The sequence below is a fragment of the Triticum aestivum genome, chromosome 3B (assembly GCF_018294505.1).
Source record: "Triticum aestivum cultivar Chinese Spring chromosome 3B, IWGSC CS RefSeq v2.1, whole genome shotgun sequence".
In the NCBI taxonomy this organism is placed as follows: domain Eukaryota; kingdom Viridiplantae; phylum Streptophyta; class Magnoliopsida; order Poales; family Poaceae; genus Triticum; species Triticum aestivum.
In genome coordinates, this window is record NC_057801.1 from 830,311,012 (window position 1) to 830,335,762 (window position 24,751).

The 24,751-nt window shown below is 45.1% G+C and overlaps 3 protein-coding genes across 5 annotated transcripts in view; all 3 read right to left on the bottom strand.

The window, feature by feature from the left end:
• Nucleotides 1-3,492, bottom strand: part of LOC123072745 (F-box/FBD/LRR-repeat protein At1g13570) — a 4,371-nt gene extending 879 nt beyond the window's left edge. The window contains exons 1-4 of one of the 2 annotated variants that reach the window (XM_044496373.1): nt 3,207-3,492; nt 1,580-2,377; nt 1,287-1,442; nt 1,027-1,199 (exon numbers count right to left, since the gene is read on the bottom strand). In XM_044496373.1, coding sequence (XP_044352308.1) covers nt 1,027-1,199; nt 1,287-1,442; nt 1,580-2,356 — 1,106 coding nt within the window. In that variant the 5' untranslated portion in view covers nt 2,357-2,377; nt 3,207-3,492. Of the gene's footprint in view, nt 1-456; nt 1,200-1,286; nt 1,443-1,579; nt 2,383-3,206 lie in introns of those variants that run through there. The other variant, XM_044496372.1, reaches the window with a different exon arrangement.
• Nucleotides 3,493-6,252: 2,760 nt separating this feature from the next.
• Nucleotides 6,253-10,390, bottom strand: LOC123066919 (uncharacterized). Its single transcript, XM_044489900.1, has 5 exons — nt 10,194-10,390; nt 7,845-8,213; nt 7,372-7,676; nt 7,122-7,277; nt 6,253-7,021 (listed from the first exon to the last, which is right to left on the bottom strand). The coding sequence occupies exons 2-5, from the start codon at nt 8,110-8,112 to the stop codon at nt 6,752-6,754; spliced, it is 999 nt and encodes a 332-aa protein (XP_044345835.1). The 5' UTR covers nt 8,113-8,213; nt 10,194-10,390; the 3' UTR covers nt 6,253-6,751.
• An 8,157-nt stretch (nt 10,391-18,547) lies between these two features.
• Nucleotides 18,548-22,125, bottom strand: LOC123066920 (F-box/FBD/LRR-repeat protein At1g13570). 2 transcript variants are annotated; one of them, XM_044489902.1, is made up of 4 exons: nt 21,932-22,083; nt 19,709-20,555; nt 19,473-19,628; nt 18,548-19,374 (listed from the first exon to the last, which is right to left on the bottom strand). In XM_044489902.1, exons 2-4 carry the CDS (start codon nt 20,528-20,530, stop codon nt 19,111-19,113), a joined length of 1,242 nt encoding a protein of 413 aa, XP_044345837.1. In that variant the 5' UTR covers nt 20,531-20,555; nt 21,932-22,083; the 3' UTR covers nt 18,548-19,110. The 2 variants fall into 2 exon arrangements, with proteins under 2 accessions (XP_044345837.1, XP_044345836.1); XM_044489901.1 differs by having other exon boundaries at nt 18,549-19,374; nt 19,709-20,550; nt 21,932-22,125.
• Between the last annotated feature and the right edge of the window lie 2,626 nt (nt 22,126-24,751).

Here is a 24,751-nt window from a genome sequence, read left to right on the forward strand (position 1 = left end):
TTGGCCCTCATCCAAGCACGAGCCAGCATCATACAACTTGGGGCGCAATGCGTCGATGCCTAACATTAATTAGCACGTAGCTCACCGAGTCACATTCTTCTAGCTTCGTCAACTTCTGAGCCTCCTGGTCACCCTGCAGCCTTCACGATCGAAGCTAGCAACGTCTTCCACCCACGCCAGACTTGAAAGGCATTCCTTCAGTCAGGCGAAGATTTCATCGTCGAAGCTACCTCTCCGGCCTAGCGCATGCCGCCGGGGCTCGTGGGATTGGTCTAGCCGTCTGCACCATTGGCCTCCTGCAGCGCAGATGCGGCGGCCGCACCGGCGTGCAGCGCAATCTGCCAACAGATGCAAGTTCTGGTTTCGGCGACCCCTCGCCGTACACGTTGATCGATTCATACTCAAGCTCTCCGTGGCAAACAGGTAGAGCGGTAGAGGTCCTCGACGAGCAGGACATTGGCGCCGGAAGCGGCAAGGAGCCGGAGCGTCGCTCGCGAGACACACCTTCTTTCTAGACTTCTGGATAGAATATGCACGTACAGACCTACTGTATTGATTCCAGGACAAGCACTCACGTACACACAAGTACGTACCACTATGTCCGAGGCAGGTAGGACTAACATAATCATGATTAGCTCTAACAATGGACATAGTTATCTGCTGGTGGAAGCCGCAGGCTGCACATGGCGCGAGCTTGATGAGTTCTTGTCAACCGAGGAAGAAGCAGACGCGGCCAGTGAGAGCCCTGCTGAGGCGGCTACGGCGCACGAGGGACGCGATGGCAAGCCGAGTTTGCATCAAGCAAGAACACAGCCAGCTGCTGGTTGGTGCTGCTTCCGATCAGTACTCAACACTTGTCCTCACGGGACCTCCGTGCCAGGGTGGAGATGGCGTGCCACGTCACCAATACCACCGGCAAAACCACTCCAATCAAGGTCAGGGTATGATTCACATGGTTTAGGAAAGCTCAGGGGGTTAAATACCCGGTTTTAGATCTCAGGGGGTAAATTAGCCAGTTCGTGAAACGTCAGGGGGTCATGTGGACTTCTTTCCCTCAGTAGCTTTGCCACGAAATCAACTTCATAGTCATGACCCGCGAAACCTTCCAAACTGGCCGTTACGAGATGGTCCATTTGCAATTGCACGGTAAGCTCTTGAATGCTCGCCTGATCCTGATACCATGGGCTCGAAAAGCGACTCTGCATTTTCTTTTCACAACTCATTAGGTGCCGTGAATACAGGAATGAACATGGGTCGTGGAGAGGATTGACTGGAGGCATACGTACCCGCATGTCGAGCCTCTTTAGGTTAGGGGCATTCTGGAACAATGAACAAGCGGTCAAGACTTGCCTCTCGTCCCAAAAGCATATCGTAAGATAAATATGCTCCAAGCGAGTAAATACGGCAGGGAGCTTCATAGGTATGCACCCTTTTGATAGATGCTGCAACAAGAAAAGAAATACCAACACAGATTAGTCAGAAATCATAAGACAGAAGAAGGGCATAGTAATCTTGGAGCTAGCAATAGCCCACCTTCAGGAAAAAAGCCAAAAAATGCAAGTTGTTTTATGTCACTTACGCTTCCCAATGACTTCTTGACATAGTTTTTCGTGTCATGAGCAATTGGAACAGATTGATATGCTTTAGCTTTGGGATTAAGAGTGAGAACGGCCCATTCTAGATTAGGGGCATCCAAATTAATGTCTTCAAAGCCCCCAACAACTTCAAGATATTCCAGCTCAGGAGCTTGAATATTTAGACACCTGATGCCCTCAAAACGAACTAATCTCAAATCAGTCAGTACGGGGCAGAACGAGATCAGATTTTGGATGTCCATGTCCGTGGAGGAGAAAAGTTTCAGGCTGAGGTGAGTTAGTCTCTTGAAACCTTGGAATACCCGGGGCAACAAGATGGTGCAGTTTTCCATGTGCAGAATCTTCAAATTGCCGATAGAAAATAGGCATGAGGGAATCCTATACTCCGGCAATGAGTTCAACTTGATTATAATTGATCTTGGTGATCTCCTTGACAGCATGAGCATCCACCTAGCAAACTCATAATGGTAACTTTTGTTACCTGATATATTAAACTCTTCTATGGTTCCCTTGTGGAGTGCTAGCACCATATCTACCAACGTAACAAACTTGGTTTGTGCAAGCTTTCCATCTTGCAGAAATATTTTTGGCATATCAGTCCATGCATTCCTCCAAGTACTTGATAAGATGCTAGTCCTAACCGCTTCTTCAACAAGCAAACGAGAAAGGATATCACCCTTTATCTCTGGAGGTAGACTGCTCACTCTGTCTGAACTCACAACAGATGTAGCTTCCGCTCCGGCCTTTTCACAGGTACTCATTGCTTCAGAATCCAGATTAAACTGTCCTAGCATTTCCAGGGAGCCTAAATTAGCGTGGATTCTACCACATAACACTTAAAATACGAAACATGGGAAAACTAAATGGTGCACTAAGTAAGTTGCTTGTTCCTAGCAAAACGAAAACGAAGCAACAACCGAGAGATGGCATTTGAGCGAAACAAGTCCAGTATGTTTCTGCTAATAGAACTGAACTCGACTATTGCGTCAATAAGCTGAAAAACTTGATTATACTTGTGTTAAAAGAGCAAACATGTGGCATGCTGCATTCTGAAAGGGGTCATTTGAAGAAGATGTGATTAATTTTTTGAAAACCTTGTATCGCAAAATATCCAATGGACGAACAATGTAGGGTATATAATTGATATGCTGTCAACATGGGCAAATGATGAAATGCAACTCTGCTTCAGGACAGAGTCAATTTACCCCAGAACAGGCCCTCCTTTATTAACATAGATGTGGACTTGCACTCAAATTATTCAGGTGCAACAATGTGTTTAGTCAATATAAGCATGATCAACATGTACTAACTTAAACTCATGATTACGTGTGGATTAACTTAAGGCCATGTACTAACAGTTAATTAATCTTTCTTAGCGAATGAAATATGCTAGGAAAATAATAATTCTGGGGAAATTAGCACGGCGGAGCTAGAGAATTCAACATAAATAACTGGGTACTAAATTGGATTCAGTTAAGCAACAGAATCTAAACAAGCATGTGAACAACTGACTCACAAACAAGCACGCATGGCTGGCCTTTCAGTAATTCATGAATCCACCGCAAACAGGTCTCGAATTTCAATCGAACTGGAAGTGGAAGCAAAACGAACCTACGAAGTGTCTCAGTTGCTGCAGGGGCGCCGAAGAACGGGGAACCTACGAAGTGTCTCAGTTGCTGCAGGGGCGCCGAAGAACGGGGGGAGGCGACGCCGCTTGCGCGCGGGCGCTGCCGCCAGACGGAGCGCAGAGATCAGAGGGTCGAGGAATGGATGCAGGACGCCGAATGCCCACGCCGCCGCGCCGCCGGCCGACGCGGCCGTCCGGTGTCTAGGGTTCGAATTTGCTGGTTGCGCCTGCGACTCTGCGCTGTGGCGATGGGGAATTTCAGAATTGGGCTTGAGGAGAGACTGGGCCAGATCGGAGTAGGTAGGGAAGGATGGGCCAGTTCTGGGCTGAATGCTTAGATAGTCTGCCATACTTTTTTTTTTGGTTTCTCAAAAGATATACATATACCCCTCAAAAAAAAAGATACACAGATTTTTTGGGCAATCCCTAAAAAATTATATATTTTGGGTGCAAAAACAATGTGTATTCTTTTTTTTTTAGTTGGAAGTGTTGCATTTATTCAGAGTCCGAGTTTAAAGCATCCATAATACAAGATATGAAACCATGATTTGCATAGTTCATTTGTCCAACCTTCCTTAGCTAATAAGTGAGAGACGCTATTAGTCGAGCCTCTCACCCACGAGACCCAATACCCCTCCATGGTAAGGAGCACACCTTTCACCTCCTCTACAAGTGCTCCATATATGGAGAGATCCCGTTCTTTTGCCTTGAGTTTGTTCACAATCATTTGTGAGTCTGATTCTGGCACCAGCTTTTTCGCTCATTATCTATTGCAACGCAGCCACCCTGTAAACACGTCAATAGCTTCACCAACTTAGGGTCCAAAGCAGAAGGGAAAGAACAGCAAGTCCCGCCAAGGAACCCGCCATGGTGATCTCTCAAGACCGCCCCTCCTCTTCCTCTAACTCGGGTCTTCGGCATCGCACCGTCCGTGACAGATTTAATCCATCCCTCGTCTAGAGGGGGGAAGTGCTCCGCCAATTGGGACTAGCGATTTGCCTCCCTTGGTTCCTTTGTTGATTGCCATTCCTCGATGAAGAACTAAACCCCCATAGCTATAGCTTCCGGATCATTGATCTTGTCGCCGCCCACCTCATTTTTGGCGAGCCACAGTTGATAGATGGCTTGAAGGATCACCGATTCTCCATGTCCCCCGCCTTACCCGGCCACTCGAGCATCTAGTTACATAGCTCGCACTAGGAGTAGACAGAACTCAATAGTGTGTCAATGGGTGCACTACACATGGCCAAAGGGGCTTTTCAAACCGTGTGTATTCAACTGACAATGGGTGGTTTGGGACATAGCAGTGCAGAGCTCTAGGGGAGGGAAGGCCATTGGCAGCATGAGGTTCAATGGAGAGAGAAAAGGAGAGGGGATTGGATAAACTGCGGGATTCCTGTCGCCTTGAATCTATTTTTTTACAAGGAGGTCACTTCAATCTTCAAACTTTCTGACCTGACACCACCGAGGAGACAATTTCCCCACTTTCGAAAAACAACAAAGATAATTTCCCTAATTCTTTATGTGGTGTAATGTTGCTTATTGCCCATGGCTCTTGTCGCATTTGGTGAAAGGATGGTTAGTGAACCCCAAGTCATACGATCAACAATTAGGTCATGTTGCGGTCTGTGCACAAAGTTTGTAGCAAGTGATTTATCTAAGCAAGTTCAATACTAGAATGCAATTTTCTCACTTAAAAAAATGGTTACCATGGATTCTGGGGTATCTATGTCTTTCTGGCTTGATTTTTGGTGTGAAGATGATACTATGTTTTCTATGCTTGTCACCCAATACACTAGGGTTTTGAACTCCAGTGGTGTGCTTATTTTCTCCCCTTCTTCCCTTGATCTTCCTCTTCAACCTCCCCTTTCATCCATGGCTGCCTATAAGCTATAGTCGTCGCATCATTTTTGGCTTCAATTACCCTTAATTAATGGGACAAAGGTTTGAGTTTCTCGACTTTATGGTTGATGCAAGCTATAATGAGGAGACCATCGCAACATTTTCTTCTTTTTTGACCAATTTTCTCGATGATCATGATGAAATTCAAACAAGGCTATTTTCCATTTCTCACACATCGGGCATATGTGAACTCATATATGAACTCAATTGGTTGCCACGGTTAGAGATAACAAGCATTAGTAGTTGACATAACATTATTCATGTGGTCTCAAATTCACCTTAAGGTGGGCGTATTCAAGGCAAATGTCCACACGAGCATGTGGTGCCGATGACGGGTGGTCTAGATGGTCTCAAATTCACCTTAAGGTAGTTATTTGATCCATTTGTTCAAGTTTGGTTGTGTACCTCTATGTTGACATATGATTAAATTAAAACAAGTTATGCTTATGAGAAAATGGTATATCTCCTTCAATGACTCATCCTAGGGTTTGTTCGTTTGGATGTAGGGTAATATTATTTTAAATGTGCTTTTGAAATACCACCACACATGAAGAAGTGTTTGACAATTTCAGTGCCAAATAGCAAATTGGCCCACACCCACACGATTGCACGGGCAATATCTTCAGTCGATTTAAAATTCTATATTACAAACCTTTTTTGAAAATATATTTTGAAGACTCTAACAAAATACAGAAAATATAGTGTAAATTATTGAAAATAAAATAACCAAGCCAGGAATAGCACAAGACAACACCTTTCAAATTTTCCCTCTCGAGCCAGGCAATAGGGCCCATATCATCTAATTCATGAGTATATTGTTTAAAGCCATTAAAAGCAAGCCCATTGTAGACACTAATGGTGAGAACAATAACTGGCTAGTAGCTTTGGCTCATTCCAACAGCGGGATTTGATTAACACCAGATTAAATAGTTATTAATTGGTTAAAGTTGGTAGAAGTAAAAACTGGTTCCTGTTCACCTCAACATGAGAAAACCATATTGAATAATATTGGAGCAACATTTTAAAAGTGACAGTGATATATAGAAATATTTCCCTTATAAAAAAATAGAATAGGGGATGTAGGAGCATTAGATTCATTACAACCTGAAACCAATGTAAACCAATCTGATAATGCTTTGATTTCCGAAAGTAAAACTTAAACCAATCTAGCATGAGCTGCTTTGATCTCATTACTTCATGTTGCATGTCCACACATGCATAATGTACAATACGAAAGTACAATTTGATGCCTTTGATCCACATCTTGTTGATACAACATGAAGGTGTCTTCCTAAATGTGATCAGATCTCATGGACGCATATACTTGCTACAACCAGGAATGTACCAGACAGAACACAGGCACAAAACAGGTCAAGATGAACTCACGCCATCGAGGAACGACGGCAGTGGTTTGCGGCGTTTCATAGGGAAAAAAACTTGCTGATAGCACATTAAGTATTCCCATCGAATGTTAAACAAAACACACTACGTCTACCTGATAATTTGCGTCCAATGCACACAAATATATAAGCACCGGATAGTCCTAGCTGGTAGATCCGCATAAACAAAGCAAAAACAACTCTACCCGCAGCAAATTAGATCGGCAAAGTGATGAGGGAGCATAGTATCATGTAACAATGATCTTGGCCCTGGGAGACACCCTGGGCAGAGCTAATAGCTTGGTAAGAACCATGCTGCGGTCCATTTCACCTTTCCACTCTATTTTCACTTCTTCCAAAGCAGGTGACCAGCTCAATAGCTTTGCCACAAAATCGATTTCGTAGTCCAAACCCTGGGAACATTTCACACTGGCCGTTACGAGATGGACCATTTGCATTTGCTCGGTAAGCTCTTGAATGCTTGCCTGATCCTGATCCCTTGTGCTCGAAGGATGACTCTGCATATATTTTTTCTCACAACTGATTAGGTGTCGTAAACTGAACGAACATGGATCCGATGATCCAGGGAGGGAGAGGATTTACTAGAGGCGTACGTACCCACATATCAAGCTTCTTTAAGTTAGGGGCATTCTGAAGCAATGAACAAGTAGTTAAGACTTGCCTCTGGTCCGAAAAGCTTATCACAAGATAAATATGCTCCAGGCGATGAAACACGGCAGGGAACTTCGTAAGTATGCACCCTTTTGATAGATACTGCAACAAGACAATAAAATAAAAGAAGTGGCAACACAGATTAGTCAGAATGCAGAAGAAGGCCATAGCAATGCTGGAGCTAATAATAGCTCACCTTCATGAAAATGCCACTAATTGCAAGTGTTTTGATGTCAGTTAGGCTTCCCAATGACTTCCTGACATAGCTTTCCATGTCATGAGCAATAGGAACAGATTGATACGCTTTAGCTTTGGGATTAAGAGATAGAAAGGCCCATTCTAGATTAGGGGCATCCAAATTAATGTCTTCAAAGCCCCCAACAACTTTAAGATATTCCAGTTTAGGAGCTTGAATGTTTAGACACCTGATGCCCTCAAAACGAACTAATCTCAAATCAGTCAGTACAGGGCAGAATGAGATCAGATTTTTGATGTCCATGTCTGTGGAGGAAAAAAGTTTCAGGCTGAGGTGAGTTAGTCTCTTGAAACCTTGGAATACCAGGGGTAACCTGATGGTGCAGTTTTCCATGAGCAGAAACATCAAATTGCCCATAGAAAATAGGCATGAGGGAATCCTATACTCTAGCCCTGAGTTCAACTTGATTATACCTGATCGTGGTGATCTCCTTGACAGCATGAGCATCCACCTAGCCAATTCATCATGGTAACTTCTTTTAACTGATATATAGAACTCCTCTATGGTTCCCTTGTGGAGTGATAACACCATATCGACCAACGTAATGAACTTGGTTCTTGTAAAATTTCCATCGCGCAGACATATTACTGGCATATCAGTCCATGCATCCCTCCAAGTACTTGACAAGGTACTAGTCCTAACCGCTTCTTCGACATTTAAATGTGAGAGGATGTCGCCCATTATCTCTGGAGGTAGATTGCTCAGTCTGTCCGAACTCACAATAGAAGTAGCTTCGCCCTGGCCTTTTTACAGGTACTCATTGCTTCAGAATCCAGATTAAACTGTCCTAGCATTTCCAGAAGACAGGGAGCCTAAATTAGCTTCCAGTCTACCGCATATAACTAAAAATAGATTACTTGCAGAAATTAAATGGTGCACTAAGTAAGTAGCCTGTTCATAACAAAACAAGAAATAATTAACAGCTGAGAGATGGCAGTTTAGGGAAACAAGTCCAGCATGTTACTATTAACAGAACTGAACTTGGCTATTGCATTGGTAAGGTGAAAAGCTTGATTATCATTTGACATGTGTTACAAAACCCTAATTTGCGATCTTGAAGAGCAAACATGCCCCCTGCTGCAAGCTGGAAAGGGGTTTCTTTTGTTGAATACATGTGCGGTCATTCGAAGATGTGATTAAATTTGAAGAAAAAAAAACTTGTATTGCAAAATATCGACTGGGCATAAAATATAGGGTATAACTGAGAGGCTCTCAACATGGGCAAATGATGAAATGAAACTCTAGTTGAGGACAGAGAGTCAATTTACCTTCCTTTCTTAGCGTGGATGTGGACTTGGACTCAAATTATTCAGGAGCAACAACATGTTTAATTTCAAAATTCACTATAAGTATGATCGGCATGTACTAACTTAAAGCCGTGTACTAAGTGCTAGAGTAGGTTCCAATTGACAATTAACTAATCTTTCTTACCAAATGAAATACACTAGGAAAATATTGATTCTGAAAAATTAGCACCGCAGAGCTGAAGAATTAAAAAAAGCAATGATTCAGTTAAGCAACTGAATCTAAACAAGCATGTGAGCAACTGGTAGGAGTTGGGACCCTACCGGGTCTAGGGCGTAGGTTGTAGGGGAACGAGGGGGCTGGACGTGGCGAAGCTCGCGGTCGCCGGCAGCAAGGTGCCGTCGTGCGCGAGAGGGAGAGGCGGCGGCGGCGCAAGAGGCGGCTAGGGTTAGGTCTCCCGGCTCCCTAAGGGAAGCCGAGCAAATAATGATTGCTTCTTTGCTTGATTAGATTGATACATCTTCTCTTCTTATATAGAGAGGTTTACTTGACTCCTAAGCAAACGATCCTAATAACGATAAGATAATTGGGCTAAGCCCATAATAAAAATAAGATAACTTAGGCCACAACCCACTGGGCTAAGCCCCTAATATGCCGGTCATAACAACAACTGAATCTCGCTAGTCGGCAATACTCACGGAGCAATCCGATAACCCACATAACATGTCCCATGTCGCAAGAAAAAAAGGGGTTTCTTTTGTTGAATACATATTTGGTCATGTGAAGAAGATGTGATTAAAATTTGGAAGGAAAAAACTTGTATTGCAAAATATCGACTGGACAAACAACATATAGGGTATATAACTGTCAACGTGGGCAAATGAACAAATGCAACTGTAATTCAGCACAGAGAGTCAATTTACCACAGAAACAGGCCCTCCTTTCTTAACCTAGACGTGGAGCAACACGTGTTTAGTTTCAACATTCACTATAAGCATGATCAACATGTACTAACTTAAAGCCGTGTACTAAGTACTAGAGTGGGTTCCAACTGACAAATAACTAATCTTTCTTACCAAATGGAATACGCTAGGAAGATATTAGTTCTGCGAAACTAGCACTGAAGAGCTAGAGAATAAAAAAAAGCAACGTACTTCCTCCGTTCCTAAATATAAGTCTTTTTAGAGATTCCACTATAGTGGATATACGAAGCAAAATGAGTGAATCTACATTCTAAAATATGTCTATATACATCCGTATGTAGTTTATAGTGGAATATGTAAAAAGACTTACATTTACGAACGAAGGGAGTAAATATTAGGGTACTAAAGTGAATTCAGTTAAGCAACTGACTCTAAACATGCGAATCTCGCTAGTCGCCGATACTCACGGAGTAATCCGATAACCCACATAACTTGACCATGCGGGCCTCATGCATGGCTCATTTTACACAATTCATGAACCAAAGCAAGTCTCGAATTTCAAGCATTTGGGAACAGGAAGCAAAGCGAACTTACAAAGAGCGCTCAGTTGCTGCAGGAGCGCCGGGGAACAGGGAGAAGGCGACGCCGAGACGAAGCGCACAGGCCTTGGGCTGCCGCCGAGACGGAGCGCAGAGGCCAGAGGGGCGAGGAACGAAGGAAGGACGCCGGATGCCTACGCCGGCGCGCCGCGGCCGTGCGGTGCCTAGGTTTCGAAATGGTCTGCGACTCGTGGTCTCTCTGCGCTGCAGGCCGGGGATTTCAGAATTGGGCTTGAGGAGAGACTGGGCCATATTGGGACATATTGGGCAATCAGGGCGGTCCAGGCGACTGGGTTGGACTTTTTTTAGGCGACTGGGTTGGACTTGAAATTTTGCTCGTTACATAGGACCATTTTTTTTCGGGGATTCCCATCGGCTTGACACCGTTGTATGCAAGAATGTCACCTTCAAATTTTGAAGCTGCCACACCGAGGAGACTATTTCCCCGCTTCAATCAAGAAATAAAAGAGAGAATCTCCCAGATTTTTTGTGTTGTAAGGTTGCTTATTGCCTGGCTCTTGCCGCGTTTGGTGCATGAATGTTGTTTTATATCAATAAGACTTTATTTCTCAAATGATAAAGATGTCATTTACAAGAAGTTGAGAAATAAAATCAGGAACAGAACTTTTTCAAAAATCAGAAGATCTGCATCGGCGACTTCGTTTTGACCATTAAGCGCGGGCGTGTGTAGGAGGAAATCAGGCTGCTCCAGCTAATTGCCCGTTTTTTACTGAACCAACTTTGTAGAGAGCATCAGAGAAGCAAGTGTCGGTGTGGTGGTTAGGAATGCGGCTGGGGAAGTCATTGTCTCTTCTTGGGACTTCATTGGATCGTGTCAAAGTGTGGAGGAAACAGTGCTAAGGGCATGCATTGCTGGTCTATACATAGGTATACCTCTCCACAATCCTATTATTTTAGAGACTGATTGTGTGTTTGTTGTGGCGACTCTTGCAACAGAGAACCTTGATAAGTCATCCTTGGTCGATTTGAAGAAGGAAGCACTGAGCTTATCTAAGCTGATAAACAACTTTCAAATGGCTAAGATTAGTCGATCCGCCAATGTGATGGCTCATCTAATAGCAAAATTTAGTTTTGACAATAGATCCGATGCTATTCTTGTTAATGATGTACCGCCCTGTGTGGTGAATTTTATATCGAACGATTGTAAGTTTCGCACTGGTTAATTAATGTAAGGTGGTGTTCAAAAAAAAGAAAATTACATATTTTTCTATTTCTTTATAAAATCTGAAATCTGAAAAGATCTTTGTCAGTCAGGTGCACAGCATCTTCTGCAAACGTTAAGTTTCCTCAAGAAAATAGCTTAGCTTGCCCAGAAGGCAGGAAAACCGCTAGTAAGTAGTAACTCAATTGCTCCAGAAGGGATTCTAACATATTCAATCGAAAACACTTGGTTGTTATCAAAAGCATTCGGATGACGGTCAACCGGGTGGGTATGACATGACTGCAGATCAATGTCCCAAACGACCATACCAACTTCTTCCAGCGTCTCCATCTCACCTACTCAAATTTTAATAGTGGAGCATTGAGCGGCCAGCCACAATGTGCTCCTTCTTCACTGGTTTTCAGAACTACATCTCCAAATTTCGACACGGAAGACACGCTGACCCTTTGGGAGAACAAATGCAATATAGCACATAATAAATAAAATTGGAATTGACCTGCAACGGAATCAAAGAGAGGAGATAACAAATCTGTTGTAGATTGAGGAGCGGACTCTTGGGCGCAGAGGTTCAGCGGAGGTACCGCTCAACGGAGTTGTTCGGAGGCCATGGTCGGCAAAGGAGAGAGGTTGTGGCCCCGCTCGCAGGTGGCCACCCCATGTGCGTGCATATACCCGGCGGCAGCATCTCTCGCATCCCTCTCGTCGGCGACGTCCTGATCAACTCGGACCGGGAGGACGGAGGCGATGAAGTCTCGCCGGCAACCGGGGTGGAGGGATCGTCACGTCCCAAACGCAGCTCGCCGCGGCCGCCATGGAGACACTCATCGGCAGCCCTCGTGTAGATCGAGTGAGACGATGAGCGTGTGAGGGTGGATGTCTTCGAGGTCGTTGTGCGCGTCCCCTCCCGTCTGCCTTCCGCCTTCTCTCCCGGAGCCGTGGAGATGCTCATCAGCAGCCCTCATGTAGATCGAGCGAGACGATGAGCGCGTGAGGGTGGATGTCTTCCAGGTCGTTGTGCGCGTCCCCTCCCGGTTGCCTTCCGCCCGGAGAGTCCTCGGTGATCATCAAACCACATCTTCCGGGTGGTAGTGGAGGGGACGCAGGTCCAGCACCATCGCGTGGCTTCGTTTGGAAAATGATGAGAGATCCAGATCGTGAGAGGCGGTTGGGAGGAGAGATGGAAAAAAACCAGACGAGTGTAGGAATGGAGACGAAAAAACCCAGACGAAAGTGGGAGACAAAAAATAACCGTGGAGAGTGTTAAACACATATTCATGTCATGTTGGTGCACAGGTTTGGCGCACAAGGAGACGTCCAGGAGATAGACTAGGTTGTTAGACAAGTAGTTCAATATCTTGTAAACCTCTTATCTCTTTATCTCTTCCTCCCCAAATTGTAATCTTCTCCAACAAATTTGTATGCGCTATTCGCCAGGGAGATGCGCCCCTGCAGCCTATAACATGTAACGCGCCCCCTCACACCGAGGGTAAGACGCTTTCGCCTATTCGCACATGGTAATCAGAGCCTCCTCTTCCAAAACTCTAGCTGCCATCTAGTGCCAAGCCATGTCTTCCTCTAGCGCCGCTCAATCCAATCTCGGCGGCCAAGTCACGGAGAAGCTCTCCCGGACGAACTACGTCCTGTGGCACACGCAAGTTACGCCGCAGCTGAGGGGAGCCGGGCTCTTCGGCTATGTCGATGGAACCATGCCAGAACCCGCCCGCCTCCTCGTCACCAAGGACAAGGAAGGCAAGGAGACGACCGAGCCCAATCCTCTCCATCCCTTCTGGGTGAGGGAGGATCAACAAGTGCTCGGCTACCTCCTCAGCAACCTCTCCAAAGAAGTGCTGATCACGGTGACCGCGATCACCACCGCGCACACTCTCTGGGCGGCACTCGCAGGCATGTTTTCCTCTCAATCTCTGAGTCGTGTTAACAACATTCGCACTGCTTTGATCAATGCACAGAAGGGCAACCAATCTGTTGCCGCGTACTATGCCTCTATGTGCGGCCTGGCCGATGAACTCGCCGCGGCCGGCAAGCTGATCCAGGATGATGAACTGATCTCCTACCTACTGCACGGGCTGGACATGGACTACCAGCCCCTTGTCTCTGCCCTCGGCACCCGCGTCACGCCGGTCTCCCTCGATGAGCTGTACGCCATGCTGAGCAACTTTGATCAGCGTGTCGTGCAGTTCCATAGCACCGGTGGCGGCTTCAAGTCTTCGGCAAACGCGGTCACCCGTGGGCGCGGCGGGTACTCATCCCGTCACCGTGGTCCTCCTCTACACAAGGGCAAGCAAGGTGGTGGCGGCTCCAGCAACTCCGGCTCCCGCGGTGGGCGCCCTAACTTCAACAACAACAACAAGGGTCGCCGTGGCGGGGGCGGCAGCGGCAGTGGCGGCTCGGGACGGTCACGACCCGATGCTGTACGCTGTCAAATCTGTGGCAAGCCTGGCCACTCGGCCAAGGATTGCTGGTATCGCTTTGACGAAGATGAAGCTTCCTCGGATGAAGAAGACAAGGTTGCTACCGCCGCCGACGAGTCCTATGGAGTGGATACCAACTGGTATCTCGACAGCGGTGCCACAAACCATCTCACGGGCGAGCTCGAGAAGGTGACCCTCCGTAAGAAATACCATGGAAAGGACCAGATCCACACGGCAAGTGGTGCAGGTATGAGGATAAGTCATATAGGTCATTCTGTTATACGTACCCCTTCCCGCAAAATTCACCTTAGAAAAATTCTGCATGTTCCTAGTGCCAACAAAAATTTTCTCTCCGTTCATCGTATCACTATTGATAATCATGTGTTCATTGAATTCCATCCTTTCTTCTTTTTGATCAAGGATCAGGCCACGAGGAAGGTACTCTACCGCGGTAGATGTGTTCGAGGGCTTTACCCATTGATTCCGGAGTTTAGGAGATCAAATAAACAAGCTTGTGGTGCTATCAAGCTTTCCTCCACACGATGGCACGATCGTTTAGGACATGCATATTTTTCTTTAGTTGAATGCTTGCTTAAGAAAAATAAGCTCCCGTTTGTTGGTGAGCGAGATAGTGAAACTATATGTGATTCTTGCCAAAGAGCAAAATGTCATCAATTACCTTATCCCATATCTACCAGTGTTTCTACTCAACCCTTGCAATTAATTTTCTCTGATGTTTGGGGGCCTGCCCCTACCTCGGTGGGTAGACACACATATTATGTTAGCTTCATCGATGACTATAGCAAATTTTCTAGGATTTATCTCCTCAAGAAAAGATCTAACGTTTTTCAAGTGTTCAAAAATTTTCAAGCACTTGTAGAACGTAAGTTTGATAGCAAAATTATTGCTGTCCAATCCGACTGGGGAGGGGAATATGAGAAGCTCAATTCCTTCTTTCAAACACTTGGCATATCTCACCATGTGTCATGCCCCCACGCTCACCAACAAAACGGATCTGCCGAACGCAAGCATAGGCACATAGTAGAGGTCGGTTTGGCCCTCCTTGCCGGTGCTTCCATGCCCCTAAAATTTTGGGACGAAGCTTTCCTCACGGCCGTTCACATCATCAACATGCTTCCTAGTCGAGTGATCAATAATGAAACACCCACTGAACGACTTCTCCATATCAAACCAAACTATACATCACTTCGTGTGTTTGGATGCGCCTGTTGGCCCAATCTCCGACCATACAACTCTCGCAAATTAATGTTTCGGTCAAAACAATGTGTTTTTCTTGGATATAGCACTCAACACAAGGGGGTCAAGTGTCTTGATGTTTCTACCAGTCGAGTATACATATCTCGTGATGTTGTGTTCGACGAAACTAAATTCCCCTTCTCTGATCTACATCCAAATGCCGGCGCTTTACTTCGGAAAGAAATTCTACTTCTTCCTCCTACTCTAACCGACCTTGATCCAGGGGAGTATAGCTCTAATGATCCTACTATGACTAACCCTCTCACCACTTTGCCTGAGTTGTATGATGATGCAGGAAGCCATGCTAAAAAAAACGGAGCTGAAAATGATGAAGAAATCTGCCGAACAGGGCCATATTTCATGTGCCAGGATCGGGGGAGCAAATCTCCCTTGGGATCAGTTCCCGCAGACCTGGCGGCAGAATCTGCCTCGGGATCACCGCCTGGAGATTCGTCAGGTCGATCCTCCCCGGATTCCGCGCCGTCTGCTGCTCCCGCTGCGGCCGACCGCGCGCCAGCGTGTGGACCCGCCTACGCCACGCGACCCACGGCGGCTGGAGGAGACGCCAATCCCGCGTCGCGTTCACCTGGGCCCACAGGCGAGCCCACGGGCGGGCGTTTCCCCGTCCAACCCGTCTGTTACAAGCGGCGGGACCTGCGCCGTCCGACCAACACGGGCCCCACGTCTGGCGCCAGAGGGGAAACGGCGCAATCATTGGCGCATGATGAGCCGGGCCCGGCGGGATCTTCTGTGCCGCAGGCGGCTTCTTCACGTGCTCCTGGTGTGCCGCGGCGCACAGAGGATCCGGCGCCTGCTCCCAACACGGCTGCTGCGCCTGAATCCGCCTCGGGATCAAACCCTGCAGTTCAGCCGGGATCTTCCGCGCCACTGCCAATCTCGTCGTGTCACACTCGTCTTCAACAAGGGGTAATACAACCTCAAAATTATAAACACATGACAAAGTTTGGGATGGTATGTTCCACAGGTGAACCAAGCGACCCACATACACTTGAAGAAGCACTTGGTGATGAAAACTGGAAGAAAGCAATGAGAGAGGAGTACTCAGCCTTGAAACGAAACAACACATGGCATCTGGTTCCTCCACGGCAAGGTAAAAACCTTATTGATTGCAAGTGGGTATTTAGGATAAAGAGGAAATCTGATGGAACCATTGATCGTTACAAGGCAAGACTTGTAGCAAAAGGATTCAAACAACGGTATGGCATTGATTATGAGGATACTTTTAGTCCAGTTGTAAAAGCTGCCAATATCCGTCTTGTTTTGTCCATTGCTGTCTCTAGGGACTGGAGCCTCAGGCAGCTAGACGTTCAGAACGCGTTTTTGCATGGTGTTCTGGAAGAGGAAGTGTACATGAAGCAACCTCCTGGGTTTGAAAATAAAAATGCACCTCATCATGTGTGCAAACTTGACAAAGCATTATATGGACTTAAACAGGCTCCTAGAGCATGGTACTCACGTCTGAGTCATAAAATGCAAGCACTTGGCTTTATTCCTTCAAAGTCTGACACCTCCTTGTTCATTTACAACAAATGCAACACTCACATATTTGTTCTCATATATGTTGATGATATTATTGTCACCAGCCCATCTAATGAGGCTATCACAGGACTTTTGAAGGATCTTAGTGCAGAATTTGCTCTCAAGGATCTTGGAGAGTTGCATTATTTTCTAGGGATTGAAGTAAAGAAGCATGAGGATGGACTTCATCTCTCCCAAGAAAAATACGCAACAGATTTGGTAAAAAAGGCTGGTTTGCAAGGGTGTAAACCCTCACCTACTCCACTGTCCAGTTCAGAGAAGCTGTCTCTTACAGAAGGACAACTCTTGAGTCAGAATGACAGCACAAGGTACAGGAGTTTGGTAGGTGCATTCCAATATCTGACGCTTACAAGACCTGATATCTCATTTGATGTCGATAAGGTATGTCAGTTTCTTCATGCACCTACAACAGTTCACTGGACTGCTGCAAAGTGTATAGTCAGATATGTCAAGAACACTCTGAGTATTGGTCTGAATTTCAGCAAGTCATCATCCACACTTTTGAGTGCCTTTTCAGATTCCGACTGGGTAGGTTGCTTGGATGACAGACGGTCCACTGGTGGCTTTGCAGTATTTTTTGGTCCTAATCTGATTTCATGGAGTGCTAGGAAACAGGCTACTGTCTCTCGCTCTAGTACAGAGGCAGAATACAAAGCATTGGCAGATGCTACAGCTGAGATTATATGGGTGCAATCACTGCTGAAAGAACTTGGTGTAAAAAGAACTAAAACTCCATGTTTATGGTGTGATAACCTGGGTGCCACATATTTGTCTGCTAATCCAGTGTTTCATGCTAGGACCAAGCACATTGAAATTGATTTTCATTTTGTCAGAGAACGAGTGGCTCAGAAGAAGCTTGACATACGTTTTGTGCATTCCAAGGATCAGATAGCAGATGGATTCACAAAACCCTTACCCACAAGAAGTTTTGAAGACTTCAAACATAATCTCTACTTGATGAAGTTGTGATTAAGGGAGGGTGTTAAACACATATTCATGTCATGTTGGAGCATAGGTTTGGCGCACAAGGAGACGTCTAGGAGATAGACTAGGTTGTTAGACAAGTAGTTCAATATCTTGTAAACCTCTTATCTCTTTATCTCTTCCTCCCCAAGTTGTAATCTTCTCCAACAAACTTGTATGCGCTATTCGCCAGGGAGGTGCGCCCCTGCAGCCTATAACATGTAACGCGCCCCCTCACACCGAGGGTAAGACGCTTTCGCCTATTCGCACAGAGAGGAGGCTACCAAGTGAGACATTAGGAGTAGAGATAGGAGTGGCTAGCCAACCGATCAGCTACCTAGTTGGCTTCACGAAAGCAATGAGAGAATGAGACCTTTGCAAAATCACAAACCAACTGATTGCATTCTACGATCATTGCAACCTCCTCGCTGTGGTAATCTTCCTGTTTCTGCATAGTCTCCACCGCAAAACTAGAATCAGACTTAATATGAGCAACGTTGCATGTGATCCTCGCTGCCAATTAAAGACCATGCTTGATGGCCAAGATCTCTGCTGAATCAGCAATACTCACACTTGGTGCATGAATGGTTAGTGAACCCCAAATCATACGGGACGGTCGCGTCATGTCCTGACCCCAAAAAAGCGAAGCTGGCTATAAGCATAGGCAGTGCAGCGTCAAAAATAGAACATGAGTATTGGTCAAAACGTATATGGTTATTTGAGAAACAAAAACTGTGAGAATAATGCTGAGTAGTTGTAACTCATTCCGGGAGCAAGTATGATAAACAACTGCATAAATACCTCTGAATTATGTGGGCTGTTTGAGATAAAAACTGGATCATATTCACCTCACTGAATAATTTTGACGTAAACAATAGCTGAATTTTAAAAGGGACGGCGATGTAGAAATATTTCCCGTACCAACAAGAAAAGAATATGAGATGCTGGAGCATTAAACATTCATTCCAATCTGAAACCAATGTAAACAAATCTGATTCCTGAAAGTACACTGATACAGGCATGGGCAGCTTTGATCTTATTACTTCAGGCTTCATATGTCTACTCATGCAGAAAGTGCAATATGAAGGTACAATTTGATGTCTTTGGTTCAATCTTGTTGATACAACATGAAGGTGCCTTCACATATGTCATCGCTTCTTATGGACACATATATTTGCCAGAACCAGGAAATTTACCATATGCGGAACAAAGGGAGATAACAGGACAAGGAAGCGTGGGGCGGTGTGCGAGTCTCCAGCAAGTGGACGAACAGCGGTAGCGGCTTGTGTGTCTCACTGTGTCACCCATTGCACAAAGAAATGTCGAATGGTGTATCATATGGAAAACAATGTGCTGATAGCACATTAAGTAGGCTTCAGAAAACGGACTGCCTCAACCCTGAAGCACACATACATATATTAACCAGCAGCAAGGACAAAGACGAAATAATTCTACCCAACAGCAAATTAAATCGGCAAAGTGATGGGGGATGCTACGTAGACTATAGGGGTGCATGCTTATCAGAATGTAACAGTGACCTTGGCCCTGGGAGACACCCTCGGCAGCGCTAATAGCTTGGCAAGAACCCTGCCGCAGTCCGTTTCGCCGTTCCACTTTATATTCAGTTTTTCCAAAGCTGGTGCCCAGCTCAGAAGCTTTGCCACGAAATTGATTTCGTAGTCCAGACCCCCGAAATCTTCCACACTGGCCGTTATGAGATGGTCCATTTGCACTTGCACAGTAATGCTTACCTGATCCTGATCCGACAGGCCCAAAGGGTAACTCTGCATTGTTTTTTCACAACCCATTAGCCGTAAACACAATGAATGAACATGGATCAGGTGATTAAGCGAGGGAGAGGGTTTACTAGGGGTATACCTACCCATAGCTCAAGCATCTTTAGGTTAGGGGCTTTCTGAAACAATGAACAAGCAGCCGAGACTTCGCTTTGGTCCCAAAAGCATATGCCAAGATAAATATTCTCCAAGCGACGAAACACGACAGGGAGCTTCGTATGCATGCATCCATTTGATAGATACTGCAACAAGAAAAAATAAATGGCAACACTGATTAGTTAGAAGGCAGAACAAGGCCATGCTGGAGCTAATAATACCTCACCTTCAGGAAAAAACCACTAACTGAAAGTGTTTCGATGTCACTTAGGCTTCCCAATGACTGCTTGAGATAGCTTTCCTTGTCATGGACAATTGGAACAGATTGATATGCTTTAACTTCGTGACGAAGAGAGAGAATGGCCCATTTCAGATTTGGGACATCCAATTTAATGTATACAAAGTCCCCATTAACACGAAGATATTTCAGTTTAGGAGCTTGAATATTTAGACAGTCGATACCCTCGAAAGAACTTAATCTCAAATTAGTCAGTACAGGGCAAAAGGAGACCAGATATTGAATATCCCTGTCTGTGGAGGAGAAAATGTTCAGGCTAAGGTAAGTTAGGCTCTTGAAACCTTCGAATTCCCGGGGCAAGCTGATAATGCAGTTTTCCAGGCGAAGAGACTTCAGATCAGCAACAGAAAAGAGGCATGAGGGAATCCTATACCTTGGCCATGAGTTCAAATTGATTATAACTGATTTTGGTGATCTCCTTGACAGCATGAGCATCCACCTAGCGAACTCATCATGGTAACTTCCTTCACCTGATATATCAAACTTCTCTATTGTTCCCTTGTGGAGTGATAGCACCATTTCGACCAACATAACGAACTTGGTTCTTGGAAAATTTCCATCACGCAGAAATATCTTTGGCGTATCAGTCCATGCATCCCTCCAAATACTTGATAAGGTGCTAGTCCTAATTGCTTCTTCGATGTTCAAATGGGAGAGGATTTCGCCCTTTATCTCTCGAGGTAGACAGCTCAGTCTGTCTGGACTCACAACAGACGTAGCTTCCGCCCTGGCCTTTTTACAGGTACTCATTGCTCCAAAATACAGATTAACTGTCCTAGCATTTCCAAAAGATAGAGAGCCTACATTAGCGTGCAGTCTACCGCATATAACAAAAAAATGCAATACATGCAGAAATTAAATGGTCCGGTATGAAAGTAGCCTGTTCATAACAAAACAAGAAATAAGCAACAACCAAGAGATGCAGTTTAGGGAAAGAATTTACTACTAACAGAACTGAACTCGGCTATTGCGTTGGTTAGGTAAAAAGCTTGATTATCATTTGACATGTGTTAGAAGACCCTAATTTGCGATCTTGAAGAGCAAACATGTCTCCTGCTGCAAGTTGGAAAGGGGTTTCTTTTGCTGAATGCATGTGCGGTCATTTGAAGAAAATGTCATTAAAATGTGGGAAAAAAAACTTGTATTGCAAAATATCGACTAGACAAACAATATGGGGTATATATAACCGAGAGGCTCTCAACGTGGGCAAATGATGAAATGCAACTCTGCTTCAGGACAGAGAGTCAATTTACTCTCCTTTCTTATCGTGGATGTGGACTTGGACTCAAATTATTCAGGAGCAACAGCATGTTTAGTTCCAACATTCACTATAAGCACGATCGACGTGTACTAATTAAGTTAAATATTGATCGTGACAAATTAGCACTAGAAAGCTAGAGAATAAAAAGAAGCAACGTAAATAACAGGCTACTAAAGTGGATTCAATTAGGCAACAAAATCTAAACAAGCATATGTCTTAAACTGTATTTGTACTGTCCATGTATGTACCATGTATAGCTCCTGGTATTTAGGATCTCTAACGCCCACGGCCTGAGTGCCTTGACTCTCGGGCGTTCCTCTCCCTCTCTCGTTGTACATAAGGCAATGTACTGTAACAGATGAATGCAAGGACAGAAACATTCTCTCCAACTATATGAGCAACTGAATCTTGCTAGTCGTCAATACTCATGGAGCCCACATAACTTAACCATACGGGCCTCATGAAGCATGCATGGCTGATCTTATATATTTCATGAATCCGCCAAAAATAAGTCTTGAAGTTTAGATATATGGGAACAGGAAGCGAAACGAACCCACGGAGTGGCTGCAGGAGCGCCAGACAGGGGAGGGTTTGCACTCTCACGTATATGTTGATGTATATGCCGGGTAATACAAAAAAAAAAAGCTACATTCTATCCATGGGTTTGCACTCTCACGTATGTTTGAGCTAGAAGCACTAGGCTTGAAAAAAAGAATCTATTTTCGTCGTATTGTGTGGGGTTCTCTTCATCTTTAAATCATTGAAATATTAAACAAGGAGCGACATTAGATTTCTAAACTAGAAGCTGGCTTATCAAATTTGTAAATTAAACAATTTTCTTCAAAGGAAGTGCAAAAATTTACAAAAATTACTACACAGCGGTGATATACCTTGATTCCTTGAAGTTGAATTTGATATGTTGATGTATGATACTGGTAAAGCACACAGGCAGTCGTTGTCTCGTGGTCTCTGATGGATTCAGTCGCCGCGAATTGGAGCACCCTCTGCCGGTCTTCCCTGTCGAGAAGCGAGGGGCGGCGGCGCAGGGTCACACGGAACCACAACGAGATCGATTGGAAAGTAACTGCTCCATCTCACGGCGGCTGATCTTTCCTGATGTCTACAACTAGCGATGCTTTCCCATGTTTGGGCCTTTGGGCTAGAAAGTTGCCACGTTGGGCCATAATCAATTTATAGCATTAGTAAATAGACAAATGGGAGAGCAACTAATTAACAAGTGACTACAATAATCAATTCGAGAAGAAGACGGCAGGAGGTGGATATTGCCGGGTACGGTTGGATCAGGCCTTAGCTAATTCAGATTTTTTTGAAGCTACTTAGCTAATTCAGATTGGAATGCCATATATCCTCATGCGATCTTGAGCCACGAAACTGGGGCGGCCTCAGATCACTGCCCAATCAGATTACAGTTGGAGCCTATGACGCCTTCTCAAGCATCATCGAGGCTGTTCAGATATGAAGTTTACTGGGAAAGGCACGAGGACTTCGGCTCCTCTCTCCAAGCTATGTGGAACGATACTCCCGAGGGCCATACAGTACAGCAATTGAGCAGAAAGCTTGGCGATTTGTCAGCTTCTCTGAAAGAGTGGAGTGGGGCTAATATAGGCTGTGTTGCTAAGGAGATTAAAAAACTGAAGAAAGAGTTGACTGTTTTACAGAATGATCCTCAAAGAAATGCACCATCACATGCAGAGATAAAAATCTCAGACCGCTTAGTCGAGCTATATCACATGGAGGAGATGATGCAACGGCAAAGATCCAGGGTGGACTGGCTCAAGGATGGTGACAAGAATAGAAAAAAAATTCAGAGATGGGCTAGCATGCGACGACGTAAGAACACCATCAAGTCGCTTGAACGCCCAGATGGCTCAGTAACAAGTGATCAAGCTGAGATGGCTTCATTAACGACTGAGTTCTATAAAAATTTGTTCAGATCAGAGGGCACATCGGGATTGGAAACTGTCCTTAATGCTGTCCCTAGGAAGGTTACGCAAGCAATGAACGAAGGCCTCACAGCTCCTTATACGGGGGAGGAGGTGAAAGCAGCCCTCTTTCAGATGTACCCCACAAAGGCCCCCGGACCTGACGGATACCCGGCACATTTCTTTCAAAGGCACTGGGAGTTGTGTGGCACTGAAGTAACCAACATTGTTCTTCGGATTCTTCGAGGAGAGGAGAGTCCTGACATGATAAATGAGACAATCCTAGTACTCATACCGAAGGTGAAGGATCCCACTAACTTGTCTCCATTCAGGCCTATTAGTTTGTGCAATGTACTTTACAAAATTGCTTCCAAGGTGTTATCTAATAGGTTGAAACAAATCCTTCCTGAAATTATATCCGAAGAGCAGTCTGCTTTTGTTCCAGGGCGTCTGATCACGGACAACATCATAACTGCATATGAATGTTTGCACTTCATGAAGAGGAACAAAGCTCAGAGGAATAGATTTTGTGCTGTCAAACTAGACATGATGAAGGCTTATGATCGTGTCGAGTGGATCTATTTGGAGGCTATTTTGACCAAGCTGGGATTTGCACCATCCTGGGTTGCTTTGGTCATGAGAATGATTACTTCGGTGAAGTTTTCTGTTTTGTTCAATGGAGGTAAACTTGAACAATTTTCTCCCTCACGAGGAATCCGTCAAGGAGACCCTATTTCTCCATACCTGTTTTTGATTGCAGCGGAGGGCCTTTCGTGCCTCTTCAAAACCCAACCTGAATCATCGCACCTCACTGGTATTCAAGTGGCACCGACGGCTCCGCCGGTAAGCCACTTATTATTTGTGGATGATAGCCTGCTGTTTGTCAAAGCCAGTTCTGTTGGAGCAAATGAGTTGTCTGCCTTGATGGAAAGTTATTGCAATGCCTCGGGTCAAAGGATCAACCTTGCAAAATCTTCTGTATTTTTTAGCAAGGGATGTCCTTCTTCATTAAAAGCTGATATGAAGAATGCTCTGAATATCCCAAATGAATCACTCTCAGATAAATATTTGGGAATGCCATCTGATGTGGGAAATAGCAAGAATTGGGCATTTAAGTTTCTTAAGGATCATGTTTGGAACAAGGTCAAGGGCTGGTTGGAAAAACTTCTGTCAGTAGGCGGGAAAGAAGTTCTCATTAAATCGGTGGCACATGCAATTCCAATCTATTCCATGTCTTGTTTCAAGCTACCACGCGGGCTTTGTGAACATATCAACTCCTTGATTCGGAAGTTTTGGTGGGGCAGCAAAGAGGGTAAACGGAAACCTAGTTGGTCTCTTGGAGCACAATGACACAACCGAAATATTGTGGAGGCTTGGGTTTTCGTGACATTGAACTTTTCAACCTCGCTCTCCTCGCTAGACAGGCATGGTGAATTGTGATGGATCCGGAATCACTGAGTGCCCGAACTCTAAAGGCCAAGTATTTCCCTACTGGAGATTTTCTACAGGTCGAATTAGGGTCATCACCATCCCAGATTTGGCGAGCCATAATTGACGGCCGTGAGATACTCACACAAGGTATGATCAGGAGAATAGGCAACGGTCATTCCACGAGCATATGGCACCACAACTGGCTGCCGAGACCCTCAAACATGAGGCCGATTGTGAGCAGAGTGGTCGATCCTCCTCAGATGGTGTCCGAGTTGATATTGCCTAGTGCTGAATGGAATTGTACGCTGATTGACGAAGTATTCCTGCCAACAGATG

Excerpts from the sequence above, each read along its gene's own strand:
- LOC123066919 (XM_044489900.1), bottom strand. The coding sequence starts at position 8,112 with ATGGGCGACATCCTCTCACATTTAAATGTCGAAGAAGCGGTTAGGACT. Across the intron at positions 7,677-7,844 it reads AAGGAGATCACCACGATCAG|ACATGGACATCAAAAATCTG; the intron begins GTATAATCAAGT and ends TTTCCTCCACAG. Across the intron at positions 7,022-7,121 it reads TAAAGAAGCTTGATATGTGG|AGTCATCCTTCGAGCACAAG; the intron begins GTACGTACGCCT and ends AAATATATGCAG.
- LOC123066920 (XM_044489902.1), bottom strand. The coding sequence starts at position 20,530 with ATGAGTACCTGTAAAAAGGCCAGGGCGGAAGCTACGTCTGTTGTGAGT. Across the intron at positions 19,629-19,708 it reads TTAGTGGTTTTTTCCTGAAG|TATCTATCAAATGGATGCAT; the intron begins GTGAGGTATTAT and ends TTCTTGTTGCAG. Across the intron at positions 19,375-19,472 it reads TAAAGATGCTTGAGCTATGG|AGTTACCCTTTGGGCCTGTC; the intron begins GTAGGTATACCC and ends AAAACAATGCAG.